The sequence below is a fragment of the Dendrobates tinctorius genome, unplaced genomic scaffold (genome assembly GCF_039654945.1).
Source record: "Dendrobates tinctorius isolate UK_male_01 unplaced genomic scaffold, ASM3965494v1 ptg000022l, whole genome shotgun sequence".
NCBI lineage: Eukaryota > Metazoa > Chordata > Amphibia > Anura > Dendrobatidae > Dendrobates > Dendrobates tinctorius.
The window spans coordinates 62,826,156-62,852,565 of NW_027361690.1; the positions used below are offsets into that span (position 1 = coordinate 62,826,156).

General features: G+C 44.9%; 1 protein-coding gene across 2 annotated transcripts in view; it reads left to right on the forward strand.

The window, feature by feature from the left end:
* SV2B (synaptic vesicle glycoprotein 2B) overlaps window positions 1-26,410 on the forward strand; it is a 294,017-nt gene that overhangs the window by 233,341 nt on the left and 34,266 nt on the right. For both annotated transcript variants that reach the window (XM_073568738.1, XM_073568739.1), the window contains exons 4-7: window positions 21,422-21,573; window positions 22,388-22,521; window positions 24,270-24,359; window positions 26,020-26,130. In XM_073568738.1, the coding sequence (XP_073424839.1) occupies window positions 21,422-21,573; window positions 22,388-22,521; window positions 24,270-24,359; window positions 26,020-26,130 (487 nt within the window). The remainder of the gene's footprint in view (window positions 1-21,421; window positions 21,574-22,387; window positions 22,522-24,269; window positions 24,360-26,019; window positions 26,131-26,410) is intronic.

Consider the following 26,410-nt stretch of genomic DNA (forward strand, 5'->3'; position numbering starts at 1 on the left):
ACATGCTACATACATACAACATGCATACTACATACATGCTACATTCATACTACATACTACATACATGCTACATTCATACTACATATATACTACATGCAACATACATACTACATATATACTACATGCAACATACATACTACATATATACTACATGCATGCAACATGCATACTACATATATACTACATGCTACATACATACTACATATATGCTACATACATACTACATATATACTACATGCATGCTACATACATACTACATACATACTACATATATGCTACATACATACTACATATATACTACATGCATGCTACATACATACTGCATGCTACATACATACTACATGCTACATACATACTACATATATGCTACATACATACTACATATATACTACATGCATGCTACATACATACTGCATGGTACATACATACTACATGCTACATACATACCACATATATACTACATACATACTACATGCATACTACATGCTACATACATACCACATACATACTACATACATACTACATACATACTACATACATACTACATGCTACATACATACTACATATATACTACATGCATGCTACATACATACTACATGCTACATACATACTACATATATACTACATGCATGCTACATACATACTGCATGCTACATGCATGCTACATACATACTACATACATACTACATGCTACATACATACCACATATATACTACATACATACTACATACAATACATTCATACAATACATACATAGACATACAGTACATATAACATAGAGTAACATACTTACCAATACTTGTCACATTGTTCCCCGAAGCCATTGTCTTTTACGGAATAAATATTAACATAACAAACCACAAAAATACTCACCCACGATCCGAAGCAGTCCACGAGTGTGTCCCACGACGATCTTGGGTAGAGAACTGCAGCATCAGCTGTTGCTGCCGTTCTCTACGGGCTGCAGGAATCCAATGACGGAAGGTAGGTATCCTTCCGCACTGTATTCCTCCGCCACTTAAAAAAAAAAAAAGTCCCTAGTCTCACTTTATGCCATTGCTGCGTGGGAATTTCCCACACAGCAATGGCATAAAGTGAGACTAGGGACTTTTTTTTTTTTAAGTGGCGGAGGAATACAGTGCGGAAGGATACCTACCTTCCGTCATTGGATTCCTGCAGCCCGTAGAGAACGGCAGCAACAGCTGATGCTGCCGATCTCTACCCAAGATCGTCGTGGGACACACTCGTGGACTGCTTCGGATCGTGGGTGAGTATTTTTGTGGTTTGTTATGTTAATATTTATTCCGTAAAAGACAATGGCTTCGGGGAACAATGTGACAAGTATTGGTAAGTATGTTACTCTATGTTATATGTACTGTATGTCTATGTATGTATTGTATGAATGTATTGTATGTAGTATGTATGTAGTATATATGTGGTATGTATGTAGCATGTAGTATGTATGTAGTATGTATGTAGCATGCATGTAGCATGCAGTATGTATGTAGCATGCATGTAGTATATATGTAGTATGTATGTAGCATGTAGTATGTATGTAGCATGCATGTAGTATATATGTAGTATGTATGTAGCATGTAGTATGTATGTAGCATGCATGTAGTATGTATGTAGTATGTATGTAGTATATATGTAGTATGTATGTAGCATGTAGCATGTATGTAGCATGCATGTAGTATATATGTAGTATGTATGTAGCATGTAGTATGTATGTAGCATGCATGTAGTATGTATGTAGTATGTATATAGTATGTATGTAGTATATATGTAGTATGTATGTAGCATGTAGTATGTATGTAGCATGCATGTAGTATATATGTAGTATGTATGTAGTATGTATGTAGTATGTATGTAGTATATATGTGTTATGTATGTAGTATGTATGTAGTATGTATGTAGTATATATGTGGTATGTATGTAGTATGTATGTAGTATGTATGTAGTATGTATGTAGCATGTAGTATGTATGTAGCATGCATGTAGTATATATGTAGTATGTATGTAGTATGTATGTAGTATGTATGTAGTATATATGTGTTATGTATGTAGTATGTATGTAGTATATATGTGGTATGTATGTAGTATGTATGTAGTATGTATGTAGTATGTATGTAGCATGTAGTATGTATGTAGCATGCATGTAGTATATATGTAGTATGTATGTAGCATGTAGTATGTATGTAGCATGCCTGTAGTATGTATGTAGTATATATGTAGTATATATGTAGTATGTATGTAGCATGTAGTATGTATGTAGCATGCATGTAGTATATATGTAGTATGTATGTAGTATGTATGTAGTATGTATGTAGTATGTATGTAGTATATATGTGTTATGTATGTAGTATGTATGTAGTATGTATGTAGTATATATGTGGTATGTATGTAGTATGTATGTAGTATGTATGTAGTATGTATGTAGCATGTAGTATGTATGTAGCATGCATGTAGTATGTATGTAGTATTTTTTTTTTTTTAACATTTAACACATTAGCCAGATGATGGGACTACTACTGTCCCATCATTGGCTAATGTGTCAATCACTGTCATGGTAGCAGGCATCGCCAGATGGGACTTGTAGTCCCATCGGACGATGCTTGCACAGACCCCCGGACATGAGCACAGCCCCCCGGCAGGCCGGCACAGCCCCCCGGCAGGCCGGCACAGACCCCCACAGGGTGCACAGACCACCGGCAGGCCGGCACAGCCCCCCGACAGGCCGGTACAGACCCCCACAGGGTGCACAGACCACCGGCAGGCCGGCACAGCCCCCCGGCAGGCCGGTACGGACCCCGGGCAGTCCGCACAGCCCCCCGGCAGGCCGGCAGAGACCCCCGGAAGGCCCGAAATGACGGCGCATCATGATGCGCACACACCGCGCATCATGATGACGTCAGGCTGTCAATCAACTTTGAACTTCCGATTCCGATGCCGACTTCCGATATTGAAAAAATATCGGAAGTCGGTATCGGAATTCCGATACAGCAAGTATCGGCCGATACCCGATACTTGCGGTATCGGAATGCTCAACACTATTGGCTAATAAACAAGCAACTCTGGTAAATCGGTTGCTTGAGGCATTCCCAGCACACAGCAGCGGTGATGTTTCTCACACGAGCCGTACGGGCCGGGGGCAGCTTGGCAGAGGTGTTCATGGTGCACACAGCAGAAGTGGAGTTGGAGACAGGGGTTTCATGACAATGTTGTGGACTGATTTTTCAAGTACCGCTCACACAACTGGTAATACTGCATCGATGGAAAGTGAGAGGAGACAGCAGTTGTCAACTATGGTTACAAACTACTTTTCCTCCCATATCGATGTTCTCCCACACAGGTCATTCCCCTTTGACTTTTGGGCCGCTAAACTGGACATCTGGCCTGAATTGGCAAAATATGCCTTACAGGAGCTCGCTTGCCCAGCTGCAAGTGTGCTATCGGAAAGAGTCTTCAGTGCAGCTGGATCAATCCTGACAGAAAAAAGGACCCATCTGTCAACCCAAAATGTGGATGATCTAACCTTCATTAAAATGAACCATGCATGGGTTTCCAAGGATTTTGTCCCACCTTCCCCTGATGACACATAGGGTGACAGAAAAATGGCTTGCTTTGGTCCACCTCTTCCTGGGACTTGACCTATTTCGCCTTTTGCATCAGCTGAATGTCCAACATCAACATATGCCACTTTCTAAAACTCCCTAACTGTGCTGCCTCCCCCCCCCATGGCCGGGGTCACCACCTAGCGCACGACACCGTGCGAGTGCCGTTGCCCTGGACAGGTGGGTAGGCCGACACTTGGGCGCGGGCACTGGCACAGGGTCCCTCATAGTGCAATCAAGTGTCTCTGACGGTGGTGGTGCACACCCGCCGTCAGACACACAGCCGTACTATGAGGGGCCCAGTGCCAGTACCGACACCCACGAGTGGGCCCCCCTTGCTTGGGCAGAGCCCCAGCATTTGCAATCTTTACCTCTCCCTGCTCCTCCGCTGTGTAGTCTGGGCCGTCAAATCCATACTGTGCCTGACACCGTCTGAGCCTGCCTCCTGATGTATAGACATATATTTTGAATGTGTACGCTATCCATACATGTTATCCGGGGATACGGTACCCTTTCTCACCTTTGTGCAATCACGTGCAATCCATACTGGGCCTAACACCGTCTGAGCCTGCCTCCTGATGTATAGACATATATTTTGAATGTGTACGCTATCCATACATGTTATCCTGGGATACGGTACCCTTTCTCACCTTTGTGCAATCACGTGCAATCCATACTGGGCCTAACACCGTCTGAGCCTGCCTCCTGATGTATAGACATATATTTTGAATGTGTACGCTATCCATACATGTTATCCGGGGATACGGTACCCTTTCTCACCTTTGTGCAATCACGTGCAAGCCATACTGGGCCTAACACCGTCTGAGCCTGCCTCCTGATGTATTGACATATATTTTGAATGTGTACGCTATCCATACATGTTATCCGGGGATACACTACCCTTTCTCACCTTTGTGCAATCACGTGTAATCCATACTGGGCGTGAGAACGGCTGGCGAGCTGTTAAGCAAGCTACAGCACCTGTGGTTTGCACACGTAAGTTTTTCATTTTTTCAGGAATGACGGTTAGGCCTAATTCCGGAACTGCGGTTGACCTGCACTTACTGGGAAATCATCGTTCGCGGGTAATAATTGTAATCAGTGATCCCCATCACTAACGTTGTTCAGCGGGTTATCTGCACCTGTAAGCGACAAATGCTGGCCTTTTCAGTGTAGCGCACATGCAGCCACGGACATGTAAGGGCATGACACATCAGTTATTGGCCAATCTCATGTGCCAGAGCCTCATGTGTCCCTCTAGTAAGCCGGACTCGGACCGCGGGGCATGACGGAGTCTCGTTCGTTAACGGAATTAAGCTTGCAATGTGTGCATCTTTTCTGTAGCTGGCATGGTTGAGGTTTCCCAGGTGGAGTCGAATTTAACCGTAGGCTCCACTCCTGGTGGTGCCCTTCTGGACATTCCTTTAAAGTTCAGCTTTGCAACCATACTGCCCACGTAAAACAAACACTTTGCCTTCATGAATGCTGTTTGGAGGGTCATGACTCGTGGGAATAACGCCGCCCAATCAGTTAACCTGTTAGAGAGATCCTTCGTTGCTCCCAAGCATGACATCACACTCCCTAGGAGGAAGGTAATGCCACTGTGGCGACCGTACTCCTGGGGCGACACAAGTGCACTGATGCCCAGCCACTGCTCGATGAATCTGCTGGTACATTGACCCAGACCACTACATTCCCCTCGCACGCTACACGGCCTGAATCTGACCCTGATGAAACTCAGGTTACCCTTCCCATATACAGTTCCATCTTACACGGTGACAAAGAGGAAGCTGCAGATGAAAGTGCAGGTTCGGCCCACCTGCCATCAGACACACCACCGTACTATCAGGGGCCCTGTGCCAGTGCCGTTGCCAACGAGTGGGCCCCCCCTGCTTGCTCAGGATCACAGCACTTGCAAGGTTGAAATACTGTGCAGTGAGATGGAAGATGGGGACGACGAGGAGTCCAGACAAGTACAGGGATTCCCTAGCGAGGAGACTTATTTGATTGTTTTCAATGTTGGGACAGCAATTTTTGGAGAGCACTATACTCTGGAGAATGATAGATGGGGCCCACCATACACTGGAACATTCCAAAGGTGGACATCAGACACTGGAGCAGCATTTACAGGGCCCATTATACACTAGAGCATTAGAAATGGGGCCCATTATGTTTGGAGCATTATTTGGGCCCATAAGACAGTGGAGCTTCATCCATGGGGACCAACATATACTGTAGCATTATGTGGAGCTCATCATATACTGTTTCAAACATTATATGGGACCAATGATTCTGTATGGAGAAATAGATGGGCCTCGTCATGAGATGTAAAAAGTGAAGTATTTTTCATTGTACTATACCGCTATTTCTCTGCCGTATCGGAGCATGATGAGTTGTGGTATGTGTTAAAGGGGCGCTCTTTCGCCCAGGGCACATGAAAACCTGGAGCCAGCCCTCCCCCCCCACAACTTTAGCCAAATAATCCCCATTTTTCAGTGCGGAACTTGTATTATGAAGTTAATTAAGGTTGACAAGCTTAAGTAAGAAGAATTGATGCTTTTGGCATTCAAATGGGCACTGTAGGTGTGTTTCCTGTCCTCCTCTCACTGCCGACTTTTATTCCCCATTGACTTACATTGGGTTTCGTGTTTCGGGACGACCCCGACTTTTCTCTATAATCGGCCGATCTTGCTCGACCCGACTTTTGGAAAAGTTGGGTTTCACGAAACGAAACTCGACCCTAAAAAACCAAAAGTCGCTCAACTCTAGTCAATGCGTTTGAAGGATTTCAAACCTCTTCATCAGGACCAAACCTGTTATGAATGGGTCACCGTGGAGGAAAAAACAACACAAGCACAGTCTCAGAAAACAAGAGAGGTTGGTAACTATGCAGATTGCAGATCCCTGATCTTACCACACAGCTAGCAGCAGTCATGGAGCGTACCTACGATGATCCAAGATGCCTCGTCACAACCGGAGAGCTACATAAGCCTAAGGCCTCTTTGACACATCAGGTTTTCGCCGTCAGGCGCGATCCGGCGCTTTTGACAGAAACCGGATCCGGCGAAATGCAATGCCGGATCCGGTTTCCCCCCCATTGACTTGCATTTGCGCCGGATCGTGCCGGATGGCCATGCGTTTCATCCGGTTTTCGCCGGATCCGGCAATGTGTCGCGATCCGGCGTCTGGAAAAAACGGCTACTGTAACGTTTTTTGTCTCCGGCGAAAAAGCCGGCCACGCCGGATCCGGCGCGTCCGGCTTTTTCACACAATGAAAGCCTATGAGCGCCGCAATGCGCCGGATCCGGTTTTTTGGTCTGAGCATGCTCAGTAGCTCTGCCCACAGGAGATATATAAAAGCAAGACAATGGGACCCTCAGCCACACCCAACATGCCACCCAAGCCAAGAACCAGGAGCAGGAGAAGGCAGCAGACATCTGCAGCAGCAGCACCATTAGCACCACCCCAAATGGAGCAGCAAATGGAACATGCTGAGGAGGGGAGTCCAGCAGCAGATGAGAGACGGTAATTATCAAATCCCCCATTCCTCCAAACTAGGGCCATGGAATATCAAGATATTCATTGGCCCTTTGTTTCTCTTTATTCAACAGCCACCAAAGAGATGCAGCAGCAGCAGCAGCAGCAGAAATGGCATCACTGGCAGCAGCAACAGCAGCAGCAATACCCACAGCCATGGAGTCTGGCAATCAACAGGACAGCACATCTTCTTCTGGGAGCCCTCCCTCGCATCGTCAGCGTTTGACGGTAAGTTTTTATTTCCAAAATCCATCATCTCTGTAATATACAGTGGGGCAAAAAAGTATTTAGTCAGTCAGCAATAGTGCAAGTTCCACCACTTAAAAAGATGAGAGGCGTCTGTAATTTACATCATAGGTAGACCTCAACTATGGGAGACAAACTGAGAAAAAAAAATCCAGAAAATCACATTGTCTGTTTTTTTTTCATTTTATTTGCATATTATGGTGGAAAATAAGTATTTGGTCAGAAACAAAATTTCATTTCAATACTTTGTGATATATCCTTTGTTGGCAATGACAGAGGTCAAACGTTTTCTGTAAGTCTTCACAAGGTTGCCACACACTGTTGTTGGTATGTTGGCCCATTCCTCCATGCAGATCTCCTTTAGAGCAGTGATGTTTTTGGCTTTTCGCTTGGCAACACAGACTTTCAACTCCCTCCAAAGGTTTTCTATAGGGTTGAGATCTGGAGACTGGCTAGGCCACTCCAGGACCTTGAAATGCTTCTTATGAAGCCACTCCTTCGTTGCCCTGGCGGTGTGCTTTGGATCATTGTCATGTTGAAAGACCCAGCCACGTTTCATCTGCAATGCCCTTGCTGATGGAAGGAGGTTTGCACTCAAAATCTCACGATACATGGCCCCATTCATTCTTTCATGTACCCGGATCAGTCGTCCTGGCCCCTTTGCAGAGAAACAGCCCCAAAGCATGATGTTTCCACCACCATGCTTTACAGTAGGTATGGTGTTTGATGGATGCAACTCAGTATTCTTTTTCCTCCAAACACGACAAGTTGTGTTTCTACCAAACAGTTCCAGTTTGGTTTCATCAGACCATAGGACATTCTCCCAAAACTCCTCTGGATCATCCAAATGCTCTCTAGCAAACTTCAGACGGGCCCGGACATGTACAGGCTTAAGCAGTGGGACACGTCTGGCACTGCAGGATCTGAGTCCATGGTGGCGTAGTGTGTTACTTATGGTAGGCCTTGTTACATTGGTCCCAGCTCTCTGCAGTTCATTCACTAGGTCCCCCCGCATGGTTCTGGGATTTTTGCTCACCGTTCTTGTGATCATTCTGACCCCACGGGGTGGGATTTTGCGTGGAGCACCAGATCGAGGGAGATTAGCAGTGGTCTTGTATGTCTTCCATTTTCTAATTATTGCTCCCACAGTTGATTTCTTCACTCCAAGCTGGTTGGCTATTGCAGATTCAGTCTTCCTAGCCTGGTGCAGGGCTACAATTTTGTTTCTGGTGTCCTTTGACAGCTCTTTGGTATTCACCATAGTGGAGTTTGGAGTCAGACTGTTTGAGGGTGTGCACAGGTGTCTTTTTATACTGATAACAAGTTTAAACAGGTGCCATTACTACAGGTAATGAGTGGAGGAAAGAGGAGACTCTTAAAGAAGAAGTTACAGGTCTGTGAGAGCCAGAAATCTTGATTGCTTGTTTCTGACCAAATACTTATTTTCCACCATAATATGCAAATAAAATGAAAAAAAAAACAGACAATGTGATTTTCTGGATTTTTTTTTCTCAGTTTGTCTCCCATAGTTGAGGTCTACCTATGATGTAAATTACAGACGCCTCTCATCTTTTTAAGTGGTGGAACTTGCACTATTGCTGACTGACTAAATACTTTTTTGCCCCACTGTATGTCTATTCATTGCCTTTTATTTAAAAACAGGAATCACAAGATGAAGAGGAGCTCCCAGAAGAAGAAGGAAGGGGTGGACAGACACCTGGAGTGGGCTCACAATTGGTAAGTTTTTTGCATCAAACGCAGAAACACAACATCACACTACACACAACACATAGAAAACAATGTTCTGCAGACCACACACAGCAAACAAATGCCTACATCCAAAGACATAACATTTTTTGTTTTCTTCTCTAGTCTTCCCAATCTGGTGCTCGGCCAAGAGGTCCTCGCAGTGCCTCCCAGGGTCGTCGGCGACAGCAACGCGGCGGTCACCAGCGTGTAAGTATAAATATTTTTGCTTTGTTTTTTTGCACTTTTTATTTCATTTCTTTTGTGGAGGCTAATGTTATTTTTGTCTTTTTCTTTAACAGCCTTCACAGCGTGCTCCCGACTCTGACGGTGAGGATGGAGGACTCGATGTGGACCACCTCATCGATCTCGTCAGACAAAGGGAGCCGCTCTGGAATATGGCTGACCGCCGCCACGCTGACCTTATCGTTACCCGACGACTCTGGGAGGAAATCTGTTCGCTCCTTGTGGGCCGCTGGGAGGACCTCGATGTTCGGGCCCAGATTAAAGAGCGTAAGTATATACAGTACCGGTTGCTTGATGTAAACCAGTGTTTCCCGAACTCCAGTCCTCGTGGTCCCCACGGATCATGTGTTCAGGATTTCTATTTACTATGGAAATCCTGAAAACATGACCCCTGGGGACCATGAGGACTGGAGTTTGTGAAACACTGATGTTGTATACTAACCACTCCTTTCTCGTTTCAGGGAACAGAATTGTGAATCGGTGGCGGTCTGTGAGGGATCGTTTCAAGAAGGAGTTCAATAAAGAGATGCGGGCCCCGAGTGGATCTGGAGGACGCAGGAGCAAGTACAAGTACGCACAAGCCCTGTCGTTCCTCCGGGAAACAATGCTCACCAGAAGGTAAATATTACACACCACATGTGAAAAAAAATGTTAGATGTAACTTTTTTTTTTCAGCCAGGGCCATACCATGTCAGTATTTTAATTGTTTTTTTTTCTCTTTATTCCACAGCACGGTGAGCAGCACTCGGGAGCCTGCACGATTGGACCCTTCTGAGGCGATCCCTGAGGAGACCGGCACCGAGGGACACTTCGACCGCCCCGGTACATCTGCACCTTCCCAGCCTTCCCACACATTCGACCCATCTGTCCCATCCACCAGCACAGGAGCATCGTGGCCGCCTACATTACATGAAGCTGCTGGTGAGGAGATCGCTTTCCCTTTACCCCACCCTTCTGCCCCTGCCACCTCTAGTACACCTGCGGGTACTGGGCGGCAGCGGCAGAGGGGTCAGGAAAAGAGTTATGCGCAAGAGTTCTTGCATCTGAATGCATCTTTCCAGAACTGTCTAAAAGTCTTGTCAGAGCAAATCTCCGCAGGCTTTCAGCAGATCAACTCCAGCATTCTGGAGGTGAAGACACTTCTGCAAACCATGCATTCAGAAGCAAGATCTTTGCCAAACCACACCTTTTTCAGGTCTGTTGTGGAGCGCATGGCAACACTATCTCCTACCCAGCAGATGCATGTAATGCATTCGTGCCACGGTGCTCTACAGCAGGTTTCCTCCCAACCTCCACCTCCCACCACTGTAGTTCCTCCACCTGCACCCCCTCCAGCCACTTTCCATCCTCCCCCTCCTATTACATCTGCACCCCCTCCAGCCACTTTCCATCCTCCCCCTCCTATTACATCTGCACCCCCTCCAGCCACTTTCCATCCTCCCCCTCCTATTACATCTGCACCCCCTCCAGCCACTTTCCATCCTCCCCCTCCTATTACATACCAGCAACCTCACCAGTACCAGCAACCTCCCCCGTACCAGACATCTCCCCACTTCCAGCAACCTGCCCCGTGTCAAACTCCTTCCCCGTACCAAACTCCTTCCCCGTACCAAACTCCTTCCCCATACAACTTTCCATCAACATCATCTGCTCCTACAGTCCCTGCCCAACCCTCCACTCCACCGCCCACCACCTCTTCTGCCTCCAACATGTCCACCCATTCTGTAGCTTTTTCCACACCTTCACCTCTAACTGTTCCTTCCCCACCACGATCCCAGTCCTCTCTCCACACACCCAGTGTCGAAGTGTCCCGCAGCCCCTCCAGCAGTATTTCCACCCCACACTACACAGATTTATGATGTGTTTTGTAATAAAAATGCCCATTGGGTTTAAAACCTTTATTAAAAAAGTTTTTTGCACTTTAAAAACATTTTACAAAAAAAAAAAAAATTTTAAATAAAAGTTAAATTATCGCTTCACAATGGTTGTCTGTCTTTTCTTTCTGCGGCGAACTATGTTTAAAAAAAGGTTAAATACAGGGTATTTCAAAGGTAAAAAGGTATTCAAAACCAGGTATATAACTGTGGGTAAATTTTAGCTTTTTGCCACAGTTGTGTTCCTGGTTGTGTTTGAAGCAAAGTATTTCACCTAAAAAGTTGTGTTTATTGTTGGTGATTTCCTAACAATGTACACAACTTTTGTTAAAAGGTTAAATACTTTGCATAAAACACAACCAGGTACACACCTGTGGCCTAAAGCTAAAAATAGTAGACCATGACAAGATAGCCAACTTTGGTTGGCAAAGGTATATACTGTTGGTCCAGAAGGTACAAAAGTTTGGTTAGGGCACAAATCTTTCACACTCTGTCATCCTGCCAGTGTACTCTGCCTTGAGGGGCCACAAGGGTCAATTTTAAAAACCGGATCCGGCGTAATCCGTCGAAAAACGGATAGAAAAACGGATGAACCGGATGAGACGGATCCGGTTTTGTCTGTCAAGAACAAGACGGATCCGGCAGAAAACCGGATCCGGCACATCAGGTGTTTCAAAACATTTGCCGGATCCGGCATTCCGGCACGACGCCGGATCGCGCCTGACGCCGAAAACCTGATGTGTGAAAGTAGCCTAAAGCAGGAAAAGAGGAATACTAACTGCCCCAGAGCAGACCCCAAAGGAAAGACAGCCCCCCACATGTATTGATGGTGAAACAAGATGAAAACACAAACAAAGGCAAAAAAATAGGCTGAGCAAACGATGGGGCCCGACTAACTAGAAAGGACAGGAAAGGAAAGACACTGTCTGCAATCTGCCAAAAACCCTACCAAAATAATGTCCAACACTTCTGATAGCAAAATTAACCCTGAAGTCACTTGACTTCTCCCACTATATCAGCACTCTGAAATATTCTGAGACAGAGCAAAAAGAGGCCAATCTAATAAGGGACCAAAAGGCAAATACAGATAAATAGGAGTGGAAATTCAGCACAGCCCCAGCCGGGGCTGGCTGACCACAAAAAACTGAAATGACCAACAAGAGCAAGTGTGAATAATAGCAAAAACAAACTTAACTTGAGAAGACTGGAACAGAGCTGAAGTCCGAAACCTGAGAAGCATACTGAATCACCAGCACCAGGATAGGCCGCCGACTGTCTTATATCCAGTCTGATACTCCAGAGATCCAATCATTATCCTCCCCATCAGGTGGCAGATCACTACCAATTAAACCAACCTCACTACCTCCTGTCACCACCAGAGGGAGAACGGAAGGAGAACTCTCAACTAGAGTTGAGCGAAACGGGTCGAAAAAATTCAAAAGTCGCCGACTTTTGGCAAAGTCGGGTTTCATGAAACGAAACCCGACCCTAGGATGAGGTCGGCCACGAGGTCAGCGACTTACGCGCCAAAGTCGCGTTTCAAAAGTTTGTTTTGCGCTCTTTTTCAGCCAATCAGGATCCACGGACACTGTGGGCAACGTGATGACATAGGCACGGGTCACCACCATCTTTCAGAAGGGCATGCAAGTGATTGGCTTGCTTTGGTGGGCGTCACAGGGGGTATAAAAGGGCGTGCACGCCGACCGCCATCTTACTTCTGCCGATCTTAGTATAGGGAGAGGTTGCTGCTGATTCTGTAGGGAGAGCGTTAGGCAGGGAAGAAGACAAAAAAACTGCTTCTGCTGCTAGCGATTTGGCCTGCACAACACACCAGTCACTGTGTGTGCAGTGCAAGGGGAGGCTATATAGTGGTGTATCAGTGGTGTTGGTTGTTGGGCTGCCTTTGCTTCCTGACAGGCTGGCATTGCTGTTTACCCACTGCTCCGCAAACTGCTTTTTTAAAAGCAATCCCAATTTTTTTTTTTTGTCCTGCTGAGAAGAAAAAAAAACTGCTTCTGCTGCTAGCAATTTGGCCTGCACAACACACCAGTCACTGTGTGTGCAGTGCAAGGGGAGGCTATATAGTGGTGTATCAGTGGTGTTGGTTGTTGGGCTGCCTTCTAAGGCTTCCTGACAGGCTGGCATTGCTGTTTACCCACTGCTCCACAAACTGCTTTTTTAAAAGCAATCCAATCTCCCTTATCCTCTAGTCACTTTTGTCACAGCTGTGCCATCGAGCCTGTCACACAGCGCTCAGATATTCATTGGGCCTCACACAATCCAAAAGTGTCCAGTGTCCAAAAGTGTGTGCAGATATTCAAAATCTCCCTTATCCTCTAGTCACTTTTGTCACAGCAGTGCCATCGAGCCTGTCACATAGCGCTCAGATATCAGTGGGCCTCACACAATCCAAAAGTGTCCAGTGTCCAAAAGTGTGTGCAGATATTCAAAATCTCCCTTATCCTCTAGTCACTTTTGTCACAGCAGTGCCATCGAGCCTGTCACATAGCGCTCAGATATCAGTGGGCCTCACACAATCCAAAAGTGTCCACTGTCCACAAGTGTGTGCAGAAATTCAAAATCTCCCTTATCCTCTAGTCACTTTTGTCACAGCTGTGCCATCGAGCCTGTCACATAGCGCTCAGATATCAGTGGGCCTCACACAATCCAAAAGTGTCCAGTGTCCAAAAGTGTGTGCAGATATTCAAAATCTCCCTTATCCTCTAGACACTTTTGTCACAGCAGTGCCATCGAGCCTGTCACATAGCGCTCAGATATCAGTGGGCCTCACACAATCCAAAAGTGTCCAGTGTCCAAAAGTGTGTGCAGATATTCAAAATCTCCCTTATCCTCTAGTCACTTTTGTCACAGCAGTGCCATCGAGCCTGTCACATAGCGCTCAGATATCAGTGGGCCTCACACAATCCAAAAGTGTCCAGTGTCCAAAAGTGTGTGCAGATATTCAAAATCTCCCTTATCCTCTAGTCACTTTTGTCACAGCAGTGCCATCGAGCCTGTCACATAGAGCTCAGATATCAGTGGGCCTCACACAATCCAAAAGTGTCCAGTGTCCAAAAGTGTGTGCAGAAATTCAAAATCTCCCTTATCCTCTAGTCACTTTTGTCACAGCTGTGCCATCGAGCCTGTCACATAGCTCTCAGATATCAGTGGGCCTCACACAATCCGAAAGTGTCCAGTGTCCAAAAGTGTGTGCAGATATTCAAAATCTCCCTTATCCTCTAGTCACTTTTGTCACAGCAGTGCCATCGAGCCTGTCACATAGCGCTCAGATATCAGTGGGCCTCACACAATCCAAAAGTGTCCACTGTCCACAAGTGTGTGCAGAAATTCAAAATCTCCCTTATCCTCTAGTCACTTTTGTCACAGCTGTGCCATCGAGCCTGTCACATAGCGCTCAGATATCAGTGGGCCTCACACAATCCAAAAGTGTCCAGTGTCCAAAAGTGTGTGCAGATATTCAAAATCTCCCTTATCCTCTAGTCACTTTTGTCACAGCAGTGCCATCGAGCCTGTCACATAGCGCTCAGATATCAGTGGGCCTCACACAATCCAAAAGTGTCCACTGTCCACAAGTGTGTGCAGAAATTCAAAATCTCCCCTGCCCTATAGACACATTGTACCTTGTTTTACATTACTATATAGTTTGTTGGATTTTGTCTACATTTCTACCAAAAATGAGGAAGGCTGGTGGAAGAGGCCGTGGAATTGGGCGGGGGTTGGCAGCTGGTAATGATGGTGTTGGTGGTGGATCTGATGGTAGTGGCAAGAGCAAAATAGGACCGAATGCAGGAGGTGCTGACCCTGCGTCATCGTCTGGCTACATAAGGCCTCGAACGCTTAGTTTTCTAGGAGTTGGCAAACCGCTTTTAAAGCCAGAGCATCAGGAAAAAGTTTTGTCTTACATTGCTGACTCAGCCTCCAGCTCTATCGCCTCCTCTTCTTCAGTTGTAAAAAGTAAAAGCACTGAGTCGTCATTGGAGGCTCATGTTCATGAACCACACCTTTCCTTGTGTCCTTCACCCCAACCAAGATTGAAGGATGACGCAGGCCATACTACTGATTACTCCATGGAGCTGTTTTCACATACCATGCCTGGATTATCAAGTCAAATGGTGAATTACCCAGGCCAAGATGAATCTGACATGGAGTGCACTGATGCACAGCCGCTGATGGATGATTCTGCTGGTACATTCACTCAGAGCACTACATTGTCCTCGCAGTGTACAGAGCCAGATTCTGACCCTGATGAGACTCAGGTGCCCCTTCCCGCACACTATACCACCATACACGGTGACACAGAGGAAGGTGCACATGACATAGAAGAGGAGGTGATGGATGACCCAGTTGTTGACCCAGATTGGCATCCATTGGGGGAAGAGGGTGCTGCTTCCAATAGCTCAGATGAGGAGCATCCACAGCAGACATCGACATCGCAACAGCTGTTATCTGGCAGGCCCGGAGCACTCCAAAGACAGGTTCCAAACATGAAAAGAGTTGCTGGACAGCTTGTCCAGAGGGTCAAAAGATCACAGCGTGCTAGGCCGCAAAATGTCTGCCAAAGTAGGAAGAGTGCAGTGTGGCACTTTTTTGAACAAAATCCTCATGATCAGGCCAAGGTTATCTGTAAGAAGTGCGCAAAGACCTTTAGCCGAGGGAAAAATCTGAAAAATTTGAATACCAGTTGCATGCTTAGACATTTAACCAGCATGCACTTGCAAGCGTGGACACAACACCAAACCTCAAGTGCCACATGTGCAACTGATCACAACGAAGGTAGTCAGCAACGCTACATTGTTTCCCCCACTGTAAGCCCACCGGTTAGCACAGCAGCAAATGTTGAGGTGTCGTTGCAAGGCCACAGCAGTCAGGGAATCCCACTGTTATATCAACGAAAGACTGATTCTAGGCCATCAGAAAGAACACCAACTCCATCACCATCATCAACCCTCTCTCAGTCCGCCCTGTCCACCGCTACTTCCACCATATGCAGCTCTCAAGTCCAGCTCACCCTCGCAGACACTATGAGTAGGTCAAGAAAGTACTCAGTCTCTCATCCGCGTACACTGGGTTTGAACGCCCACATTGCCAAACTAATCTCGTTTGAGATGATGCCCTTTCGGATGGTGGAAAGCACAGCTTTCCGCGAACTCATGGCCTATGCAGTACCACGCTATGACCTACCCAGTCGCCACTTCTCTCGCAAAGCCATCCCAGCCCTCCACCATCATGTGAAAGACCGCATTGTCCATGCACTCAAGCAGTCAGTGAGCGGAAAGGTGCACCTCACTACTGATGCATGGTCCAGTCGGCATGGCCAGGGCCGTTACGTGTCCATCACTGCGCACTGGGTTAATGTGGTGGATGCAGGGTCCACAGGGGACAGCGGTGGTGGGACAGTGCTGCCTAGCCCACGGTATAGGAAACAGTTGGCTGTAGGCGTTCCACCCTCCTCCTCCTCCTCCTCCTCCTCCAGAAGCGAAAGCTCGTCCACAGAGCTCAGTCGTACGAGCACTCCATCTGCAGCTGCCACTGTTGCACACGATGTGTCCCCCTATCGAGCAGCTAGTGGAAAGCGTCAGCAGGCTGTGTTGCAGATGATGTGTTTGGGCGACAGACACACCGCCGAGGTGCTGGCCGAGTACTTGAAGCGACAAACTGAGTCATGGCTGGGCAGTGTACATCTTGAGGTAGGCAAGGTAGTTAGTGATAACGGCCGTAATTTTGTGGCAGCCATAGCCCTTTCAAAACTCAGCCACATACCTTGCTTGGCTCACACCTTGAACCTGGTGGTGCAGTGCTTCCTCAAAAATTATCCGGAGTTAACAGCCCTGCTCCAGAAGGTGCGAAGACTGTGCGCGCACATCCGCCGGTCGCCTGTACACTCCGTTCGTATGCAGAAGCTGAAGCGATTGCTCCACCTTCCCAACCACCGCCTCATTATCGACATTGCAACAAGGTGGAACTCCACCCTGCACATGGTGGAGCGGCTGTGCGAGCAGAGGCAGGCCATAATGCATTTGTGGGAGGATACACGGCCAGGCACTTTGAGAGCAGATATGGAGTTGACAGGTGTGCAGTGGTCGAAGCTGAAAGACCTCTGTAAAGTCCTTCAGTGTATTGAGGAATGCACACGGCTGGTAAGCGCAGACGACGCCATCCTAAGCATGAGCATCCCACTTATGCGTCTGCTCATGCAAACTTTGACGCACCTTAAGGAGCAGGCGTCTGCAGCCAATGTTGATGAGGAGGAAGAGGAGGGAATCCTTGATGACATTCAGCCATTGTCTGCTCAGGGACCTCTCCTGGACGAGGTGGAGGAAGAAGAGGAGGAGGAGGAGGATGATGGGGATGATTACTTAGGGGAGGAGGATGCATCTCGTGGGGCAAGTGAAAATGTTGGCGTGGCAAGGTCTGGTACAGGGTTTGTGCGTGACTGGAGGGATGTGGATTTGCCAGAAAGTGCTCCTCCACCCAGCACTCGCAGTGCATCATTGACACCGGGAACATTGGCCCACATGTCAGATTATGCCTTGCGGATCCTAAAAAGGGACTCCCGCATTGCCAAAATGATGAACGATGACGACTACTGGTTGGCCAGCATCCTGGATCCACGCTATAAAGGCAAATTACAAAACATCATGCCACAGGAGAACCTTGACCTAATATTGGCTAATAAACAAGCAACTCTGGTAAATCGGTTGCTTGAGGCATTCCCAGCACACAGCAGCGGTGATGGTTCTCACACGAGCCGTACGGGCCGGGGGCAGCTTGGCAGAGGTGTTCGTGGTGCACACAGCAGAAGTGGCGTTGGAGACAGGGGTTTCATGACAATGTTGTGGACTGATTTTTCAAATACCGCTCACACAACTGGTAATACTGCATCGATGGAAAGTGACAGGAGACAGCAGTTGTCAACTATGGTAACAAACTACTTTTCCTCCCATATCGATGTTCTCCCACACAGGTCATTCCCCTTTGACTATTGGGCCGCTAAACTGGACACCTGGCCTGAATTGGCCCAATATGCCTTACAGGAGCTCGCTTGCCCAGCTGCAAGTGTGCTATCGGAAAGAGTCTTCAGTGCAGCTGGATCAATCCTGACAGAAAAAAGGACCCGTCTGTCAACCCAAAATGTGGATGATCTAACCTTCATTAAAATGAACCACGCATGGGTTTCCAAGGATTTTGTCCCACCTTCCCCTGATGACACATAGGGTGACAGAAAAATGGCTTGCTTTGGTCCACCTCTTCCTGGTACTTCACCTATTTCGCCTTTTACATCAGCTGAATGTCCAACATCAACATATGCCACTTTCTAAAACTCCCTAACTGTGCTGCCTCCCCCCCATGGCCGGGGTCACCACCTACCGCACGACACCGTGCGAGTGCCGTTGCCCTGGACAGGTGGGTAGGCCGACTCTTGGGCGCGGGCACTGGCACAGGGTCCCTCATAGTGCAATCAAGTGTCTCTGACGGTGGTGGTGCACACCCGCCGTCAGACACACCGCTGTACTATGAGGGGCCCAGTGCCAGTACCGACGCCCACGAGTGGGCCCCCCTTGCTTGGGCAGGGCCCCAGCATTTGCAATCTTTACCTCTCCCTGCTCCTCCGCTGTGTAATCTGGGCCGTCAAATCGATACTGTGCCTGACACCGTCTGAGCCTGCCTCCTGAGACATATATTTTGAATGTGTACGCTTTCCATACATGTTATCCAGGGATACGGTACCCTTTCTAACCTTTGTGCAATCACGTGCAATCCATACTGGGCCTGTCACCATCTGAGCCTGCCTCATGCTGTATAGACATATATTTTGAATGTGTACGCTATCCATACATGTTATCCGGGGATACGGTACCCTTTCTAACCTTTGTGCAATCACGTGCAATCCATACTGGGCCTAACACCGTCTGAGCCTGCCTCCTGAGACATATATTTTGAATGTGTACGCTATCCATACATGTTATCCAGGGATACGGTACCCTTTCTAACCTTTGTGCAATCACGTGCAATCCATACTGGGCCTAACACCGTCTGAGCCTTCCTCATGCTGTATAGACATATATTTTGAATGTGTACGCTATCCATACATGTTATCCGGGGATACGGTACCCTTTCTAACCTTTGTGCAATCACGTGCAATCCATACTGGGCCTAACACCGTCTGAGCCTGCCTCCTGAGACATATATTTTGAATGTGTACGCTATCCATACATGTTATCTGGGGATACGGTACCCATTCTCACCTTTGTGCAATCACGTGTAATCCATACTGGGCGTGAGAACGGCTGGCGAGCTGTTAAGCAAGCTACAGCACCTGTCCAGACAAGTACAGGGATTCCCTAGCGAGGAGACTTATTTGATTGTTTTCAATGTTGGGACAGCAATTTTTGGGGAGCACTATACTCTGGAGAATGATAGATGGGGCCCACCATACACTGGAACATTCCAAAGGTGGACATCAGACACTGGAGCAGCATTTACAGGGCCCATTATACACTAGAACATTAGAAATGGGGCCCATTATGTTTGGAGCATTATTTGGGCCCATAAGACAGTGGAGCTTCATCCATGGGGACCAACATATACTGTAGCATTATGTGGAGCTCATCATATACTGTTTCAAACATTATATGGGACCAATGATTCTGTATGGAGAAATAGATGGGCCTCGTCATGAGATGTAAAAAGTGAGGTATTTTTCATTGTACTATACCGCTATTTCTCTGCCGTATCGGAGCATGATGAGTTGTGGTATGTGTTAAAGGGGCGCTCTTTCGCCCAGGGCACTTGAAAACCTGGAGCCAGCCCTCCCCCCCCACAGTTTGTAGCCAAATAACCCCCATTTTTCAGTGCGTAACTTGTATTATGAAGTTAATTAAGGTTGACAAGCTTAAGAAAGAAGAATTGATGCTTTTGGCATTCAAATGGGCACTGTAGGTGTGTTTCCTGTCCTCCTCTCACTGCCGACTTTTATTCCCCATTGACTTACATTGGGTTTCGTGTTTCGGGACGACCCCGACTTTTCCCTATAATCGGACGATCTTGCTCGACCCGACTTTTGGAAAAGTCGGGTTTCACGAAACGAAACGCGACCCTAAAAAACCAAAAGTCGCTCAACTCTACTCTCAACTGGTGGAGCAGAAAATGAGTTCACAACACAAACCACAGAGATCACCCTAGTTTGTTCCTGATGAAAAGGTTCAGAAACCTTGAAATACATTGACAATAAACCACATTCCTGCTTCATCTCTGTGTGTGATAGTGTCTTTGAACCTTGGCTCATTCATTGCAACGTACCGTATTTTCTTGGTGGTCCTGCAGCAGCCTTTACAATGCTTCTATAGGAGTTGTGACTGTCACAACCCTATCAGGTGAGTGCACCTATAATATTTTACACCACTTGGTTATCAGATCATTTGTGCTTTTTTGTGTCTCCAGTTTTACCATTTGATTTATTTTTTTCTCTCATTAGAAAAGCATAGCATTCTACTCTTTCCTATATCATGATGAAATATATGCTGACATATACCTGTGTGGTGTATGGTGAAAGGACAATCCTGGCATATATCTCTGAGGTGTACAACAACAAGATCTGAACTACGCCTTAATTGGCAGCAAAATCTGTCAGTTCTCCTAGTGGCTGTTAGTTGGTAGTATCGCATGATTCAGCCTCTACAAATAATATTAAGGCTATGTGCACACATTAAGTACTTGGTGCAGAAATTTCTGTACCATTTCTGCATCTCTTGGAAGGAAAAATGCAAGGTAAAATACTTGTGTTTTTGCCACGTTTTTGACAACTTTTTCACATGTGTTTTTGTTGCATATTCTTCACTGCACTTTAGTGTTGGTGAAATTTGCAGCAAAGATGCTGAAAGGATTGACATGCTACAGATGTCAATCTGCTCTAAATCTGCAAGGAAAAAATAAGCAACGGGGTCATGACACTTCAAGATTCTCATCCTGGCATGAGGAAACCCTTCAGGTTTGGTAACAAAACTACCAGAAAAAAAACATGGCAAAAACGCAACTTATGCCCACAGCCTAATAGATTCAGATACATCTTTTTTCGATTTATTCTTGGATATTTTTAGTATGAGTAATGAGGCTTTAATTCTTCTTCTCTTGATTTAGTATTGGTGGATCCCTCCCCATTGTGTTTGCCTATTTCTCTGAATTCCTATCTCGTGAGAAGAGAGGGGAGCACTTGAGCTGGCTTTGTATGTTTTGGATGATTGGAGCACTCTATGCATCAGCAATGGCTTGGAGCATTATTCCTCACTATGGTGAGATACGTTTAGAAAATAGCAAATTGATTAAGGTGAATTGAATTCCATTCATATGTCATAAAAAAACTCAGATTTTCCAGAACACTCATTTTTTGCCATTTTTGTAGCTCTAGTAAAGAAAAATGGACAACTATTTTCTTGTTTCTTTTTAATGGGTCAGGAATGGATTCATGAATAAAAACATTCTTACTTAGCTCCTCTCCTGTTCTGGGGCCACAGCTTCCCTCAATTCCTGCCTCTGGCTTTGGTCCTCTCTTCTGTCTTCATTCTTTGGTGACCCCAGCATGGATTAAGTCTCAAGTAATGTGAGGACATTTAGGGGCATCACACGCCATTGAGTGAGCACTGCACACGTAGAGAATGAAAGCGACTGAAGACGGGAGAGAAGACTGGAGCAGAGGGAGGAAGTGAGACCTCGAGCCAACAGAAGATCAGGAGGAGAACTGCTGGGCAGTTTATATTATCAATTGCAGATTGGCCTTTCTGTCCATTTAATGGTTGTCCATGTAATACAATGATGGATTGAGTAAGGTTCCTTTTATATGATGCTCATATGCCCCAAAAGGGTATCTGAAAAGGAGTTTCCTTCATGAGGTTAAATCCTCAAGATCTCTGTGTATGAGGCATGCATAGCTTTCCATGTGCAAACAGTATTGTCCAGGTACATTGAGAGGTCTGCTCTTGTAGACCCTTTTATTGCAGGAGATATATTACACAGCATTAGTCTTGACAGCAATAAAATCACGTTCAAATTGAGGCATGATGTTAGTATAATAATTGATTACCTTGTCAACAATGGCTTGTTTTTCAGGATGGGGATTCAGTATGGGGACACACTACCATTTCCACAGCTGGAGAGTATTTGTGGTTGTGTGTGCGCTTCCCTGCATCGCTTCTATCATTGCCCTGAAGTTCATGCCAGAAAGTCCTCGCTTCTTATTGGAGGTAAATGCAGAGCACAAGACTCATTAAATGGGATGTACAACATTCAGACATAGCGACCAAAGCGTTCAGTAGAGTCATGGCTCTGTTTTTTTTTTCCATCACAGAACCACTTTTATTTATTGGCTGTATTGGGTACTGCAGGTTAAATTCCAAGAAATCTGTGGCACCAGATATGGCGTGTATGAAAAAATATTACGTTTCTGCCATAGTTGGCCTTTATCTTGCCAGAAATGCAATAATAAAAGTACATCTCTCAATGGTAAAGGCCAGTTGTGGCCGAAATGTTGCCTTGTCTATCTCTCTTTTTTATTGTTGCTATGTGATTTCAAGGATGGCATAAAAGTTGTGTTTTTCCATACAAGTCATCTCTGGTGCCTCAGATTTCTTGGAATGTTTGCTTTTTTTAGGACCAGGTGGGAGGTCACACCGAGCTTGCACAGAACTGCCACGGGTGCATGAGAATTGCTCACTGGGTATTGCAGCTTAGCCCAATTTAGGTTGGAAGCAACAGGTGATGGCGAGGGGCTCATTGTGTGATAAAAAAATAAAGTGCAGCATGGAATGGTATACCTATAGGTGTAGAACAGGTTTATAGATGGAGAAAAGTATAGGATGCAAGAACAAAGCCTTGAGAAATACTAACAAAGATTAAGTTGGAGGTCAAGATGGTTGGTGTGGAACACACTAAACATTCAGATGGAGAAATGTGTGGCGATTGAGTAGAGTTCAACTGTATATCTGCGATACCCAAGAGATATTTTATTTTAAAAGTATTAATGAATGATTGACAGTGTCAAAAGACCTATGAAGAGGAGCATGTTAGAAGCATCTTTTGGACTTAGAGCATAGGAGATCATGTGTGACTGTGTGACAGACTGTGAGCTGCAGAAAATGAGATTTGAAGAGGAAATCCCTAATTCGCAGTCACTAAGCAGTTTTGGTGAGGTTTCTACTGCAGGAGTGGCGCCTAAAGTAAAAAAAAAGCTTATTTTCTTTTAGATACATACCTATTTGGAGCAAAAAAATTTTTAGCATTAAATAAAAGCATAAACTGTCCTTTGCAAATTTTAAGCCTGATGTTTCCTTTAAACATGTTGAAGTAGGCTGTGAAGCAGAGTGTACGTTAAAGTGAATCCATCAGCACGATCAACCCTCCTAAGTCGTTTATATGGGCATGTAGGTCAAAAGACGTTGAGTAAAATTATACCTTGATATCTGCAATCTGATGTTTTAATCATTTTTTTAAAATATGTAAATGAGCTAATAAGATCTATGGGCCAGACACTGATCTCCCAGAGTATCTGCCTCCAGAGCTTACTTTAAATGAAATGGTTACCAGTGTGAGACATGTATTGACTGACAGTCTGATCTCCTTATCTACATGTCTCACACTGGTAATGCCCCCTTTCATTTACCATAAGCTCGGCAGACAGATTCTCATGCAGATCAGTGTCCAGCCCATAGATCTTAACAGATCATTTGCAATGTGGATTTCTCTGAAATAAGACATCAAATCGCAGACAGCAAGGTATTATTTTATTCAACTTTCTATGGCTTACATGTCCATATAGATGGCTTAGAAGGGTTAATCCTGCTGACAGATTCCCTTTAACCGCGGTTGTTGAAGAATTGCCTCTGGACAAACATAAGTCTTTCGACATACAGTATGGTGCAAGAATCAAATAAAAAATAAATTGTCATAAATAAAATTGTCATTTTTAATCTATGTAATTTGGGTTTTCTTACAGACTGGTAAACATGATGAAGCTTGGATGATACTAAAGAATGTACATGACACTAACATGAGAGCCAAGGGAGAGCCAGAAAAAGTCTTTACAGTAAGAATTGATATGTAGACATGTACAGTAGCTGGTTAGTTGTGATCTGACATTATTGCCAGTCTTATTTGTATTCTACTTTCCTGTTTATTTTCTTGCAGCAAAATAACTTTATTGTGCATCATTAAATCAACTCATATTTGTAGTCCTCAAATTGGGCATAGGGCACATTAGGATATTTATCGTTAGGTCAGCTGACAAGTTAGTCTGTATATTAATTCCAGAGTCCAATATTAATGATATTGATAATGTTGTAAAAATGTCGTCCTATGTCGGTGCCATTTTAAAAGTCACTGACATCTTCAGTATGAATTGTTCTCTTGCTAACTTTTGCCTACGGAGATAAAGTCAGTATATTCATTATGGAGCTGTTATCAGTAATGCGTGAATGGTTACAATCCAATAATTACTAGGGAAACATCATAATCATGTAATTTATTTAATCATTCACTTAATACTTACGGTATATTAATATTGTGTACTAAATGTACATGAGTAACGGTTCTTTTAAACGGGTTAATAACCTGTAACAAACTCCATTTATAAATTGGTGCCCCATTATTTGCATATATATTTTTCAACACTCATGAGGTTTTCATAAACGATAAAAAGCTGTTTATCCATCCCATAATGTTTCCTTACGAAATGACAGTCCTGTTAATACAAATGGATTATTTGTCGTTTAATCGCTATGTATGTTCACACCGTTCAATAATTGTGTTAGATCGTTTAGACCATTAACCTGTGTAAAAGGCAATTGAGAGGATCTCTCGCCAAATTTTCCATGTTGAACTGGACACAGGATGTCATAGTGGCAGCAGAGTAAAATATATATTTTTTTAATTTAGCTTCTCAGTTTTAGAGATTTTAGCAACCAAAGTATTTGCCTCCTAATGAGTTAATTTTAGATAAATTGAAGTGGGTGTTATCATATAATTTTCACTAAGGGCATGTACTTCTTTCCTTTGAGTGTTGCTGTCTGCCAATGATTGTTCAGCATCATACATGGAGAAAAGAACAAGCCCCAACCATAGCTCAGAGCAGATTTCTGCATCAGATGTAATGATACAGCCCTGATCTCCTGGAGCTCTAACCTTGTGCGTAAATCAATGTGGAGGAAGTAGCAATACAGCAGAGATGACACTGCTATGAAAAGATAGGAGCTGATAGAATGGTGTGTAATGTGACAAAGCTAAACTCAGCTGTGCTGCGCCTTCCTCACACTAACTCATGCTTGTTGTTAAATTAGGAGATCAGCGCGGCATCATTACATCTCATACAGTGAGAAATCTGCTGTAAGCTATGATGGGGTATGTTATTTCTTCTGAGTGTTGTTGCTTACTTATGATTGGTCAGCATCATACAGGAGGAATAAGTACACGACCCCAGTGAAAAGTATCCGATAACGTTAAGTTGGTCTTTACTAAAATTAATTCACTAAAGGATAAATACTTTGATTACTAATATCTCTGTAATGGAGAACCATAATTTAAAAAAAGTGTTATTTTGCCTTGCACCCACTATTAGATCATGAGTCCAGTTCAACATGAAATATTTGGTGAAAGGTCCTTAAGATCTATATTAGTACTAATGGCTTTCCAGCTGGTTGCAAATTGCCAGGGAGAGGACAATGCAAGTTTACTTCTGTTTTGTCTTCCAGGTTTCACATATTAAGACACCAAAACAAGATGATGAGTTTATTGAAATTCAAAGTTCCACTGGGACATGGTTTCAGCGCTGGTTTGTCAGGGTGATGACTGTTGTCAAGCAGGTTTGTAATAAAACGTGCTACTTAATAAATTCAGGATATTTTGTAGTGTATGTTATTTGACTGTAGGTTAGGAATCTATATCTATAGTAAATATAACTTAGATACATTTTTGCTGAGAAAATTGGTATAATTTGTACAAACCAAGCTCCAAATTTACAAAAATGTTGAACAGATGTGAACAAAATACATAAATGCGTACAGATATAGCAAAGGTTATCCTGATAACACAGAACTGGAATATCATGGCATAAAAAAGTGGAATTTGACTCCTAGCTTTACA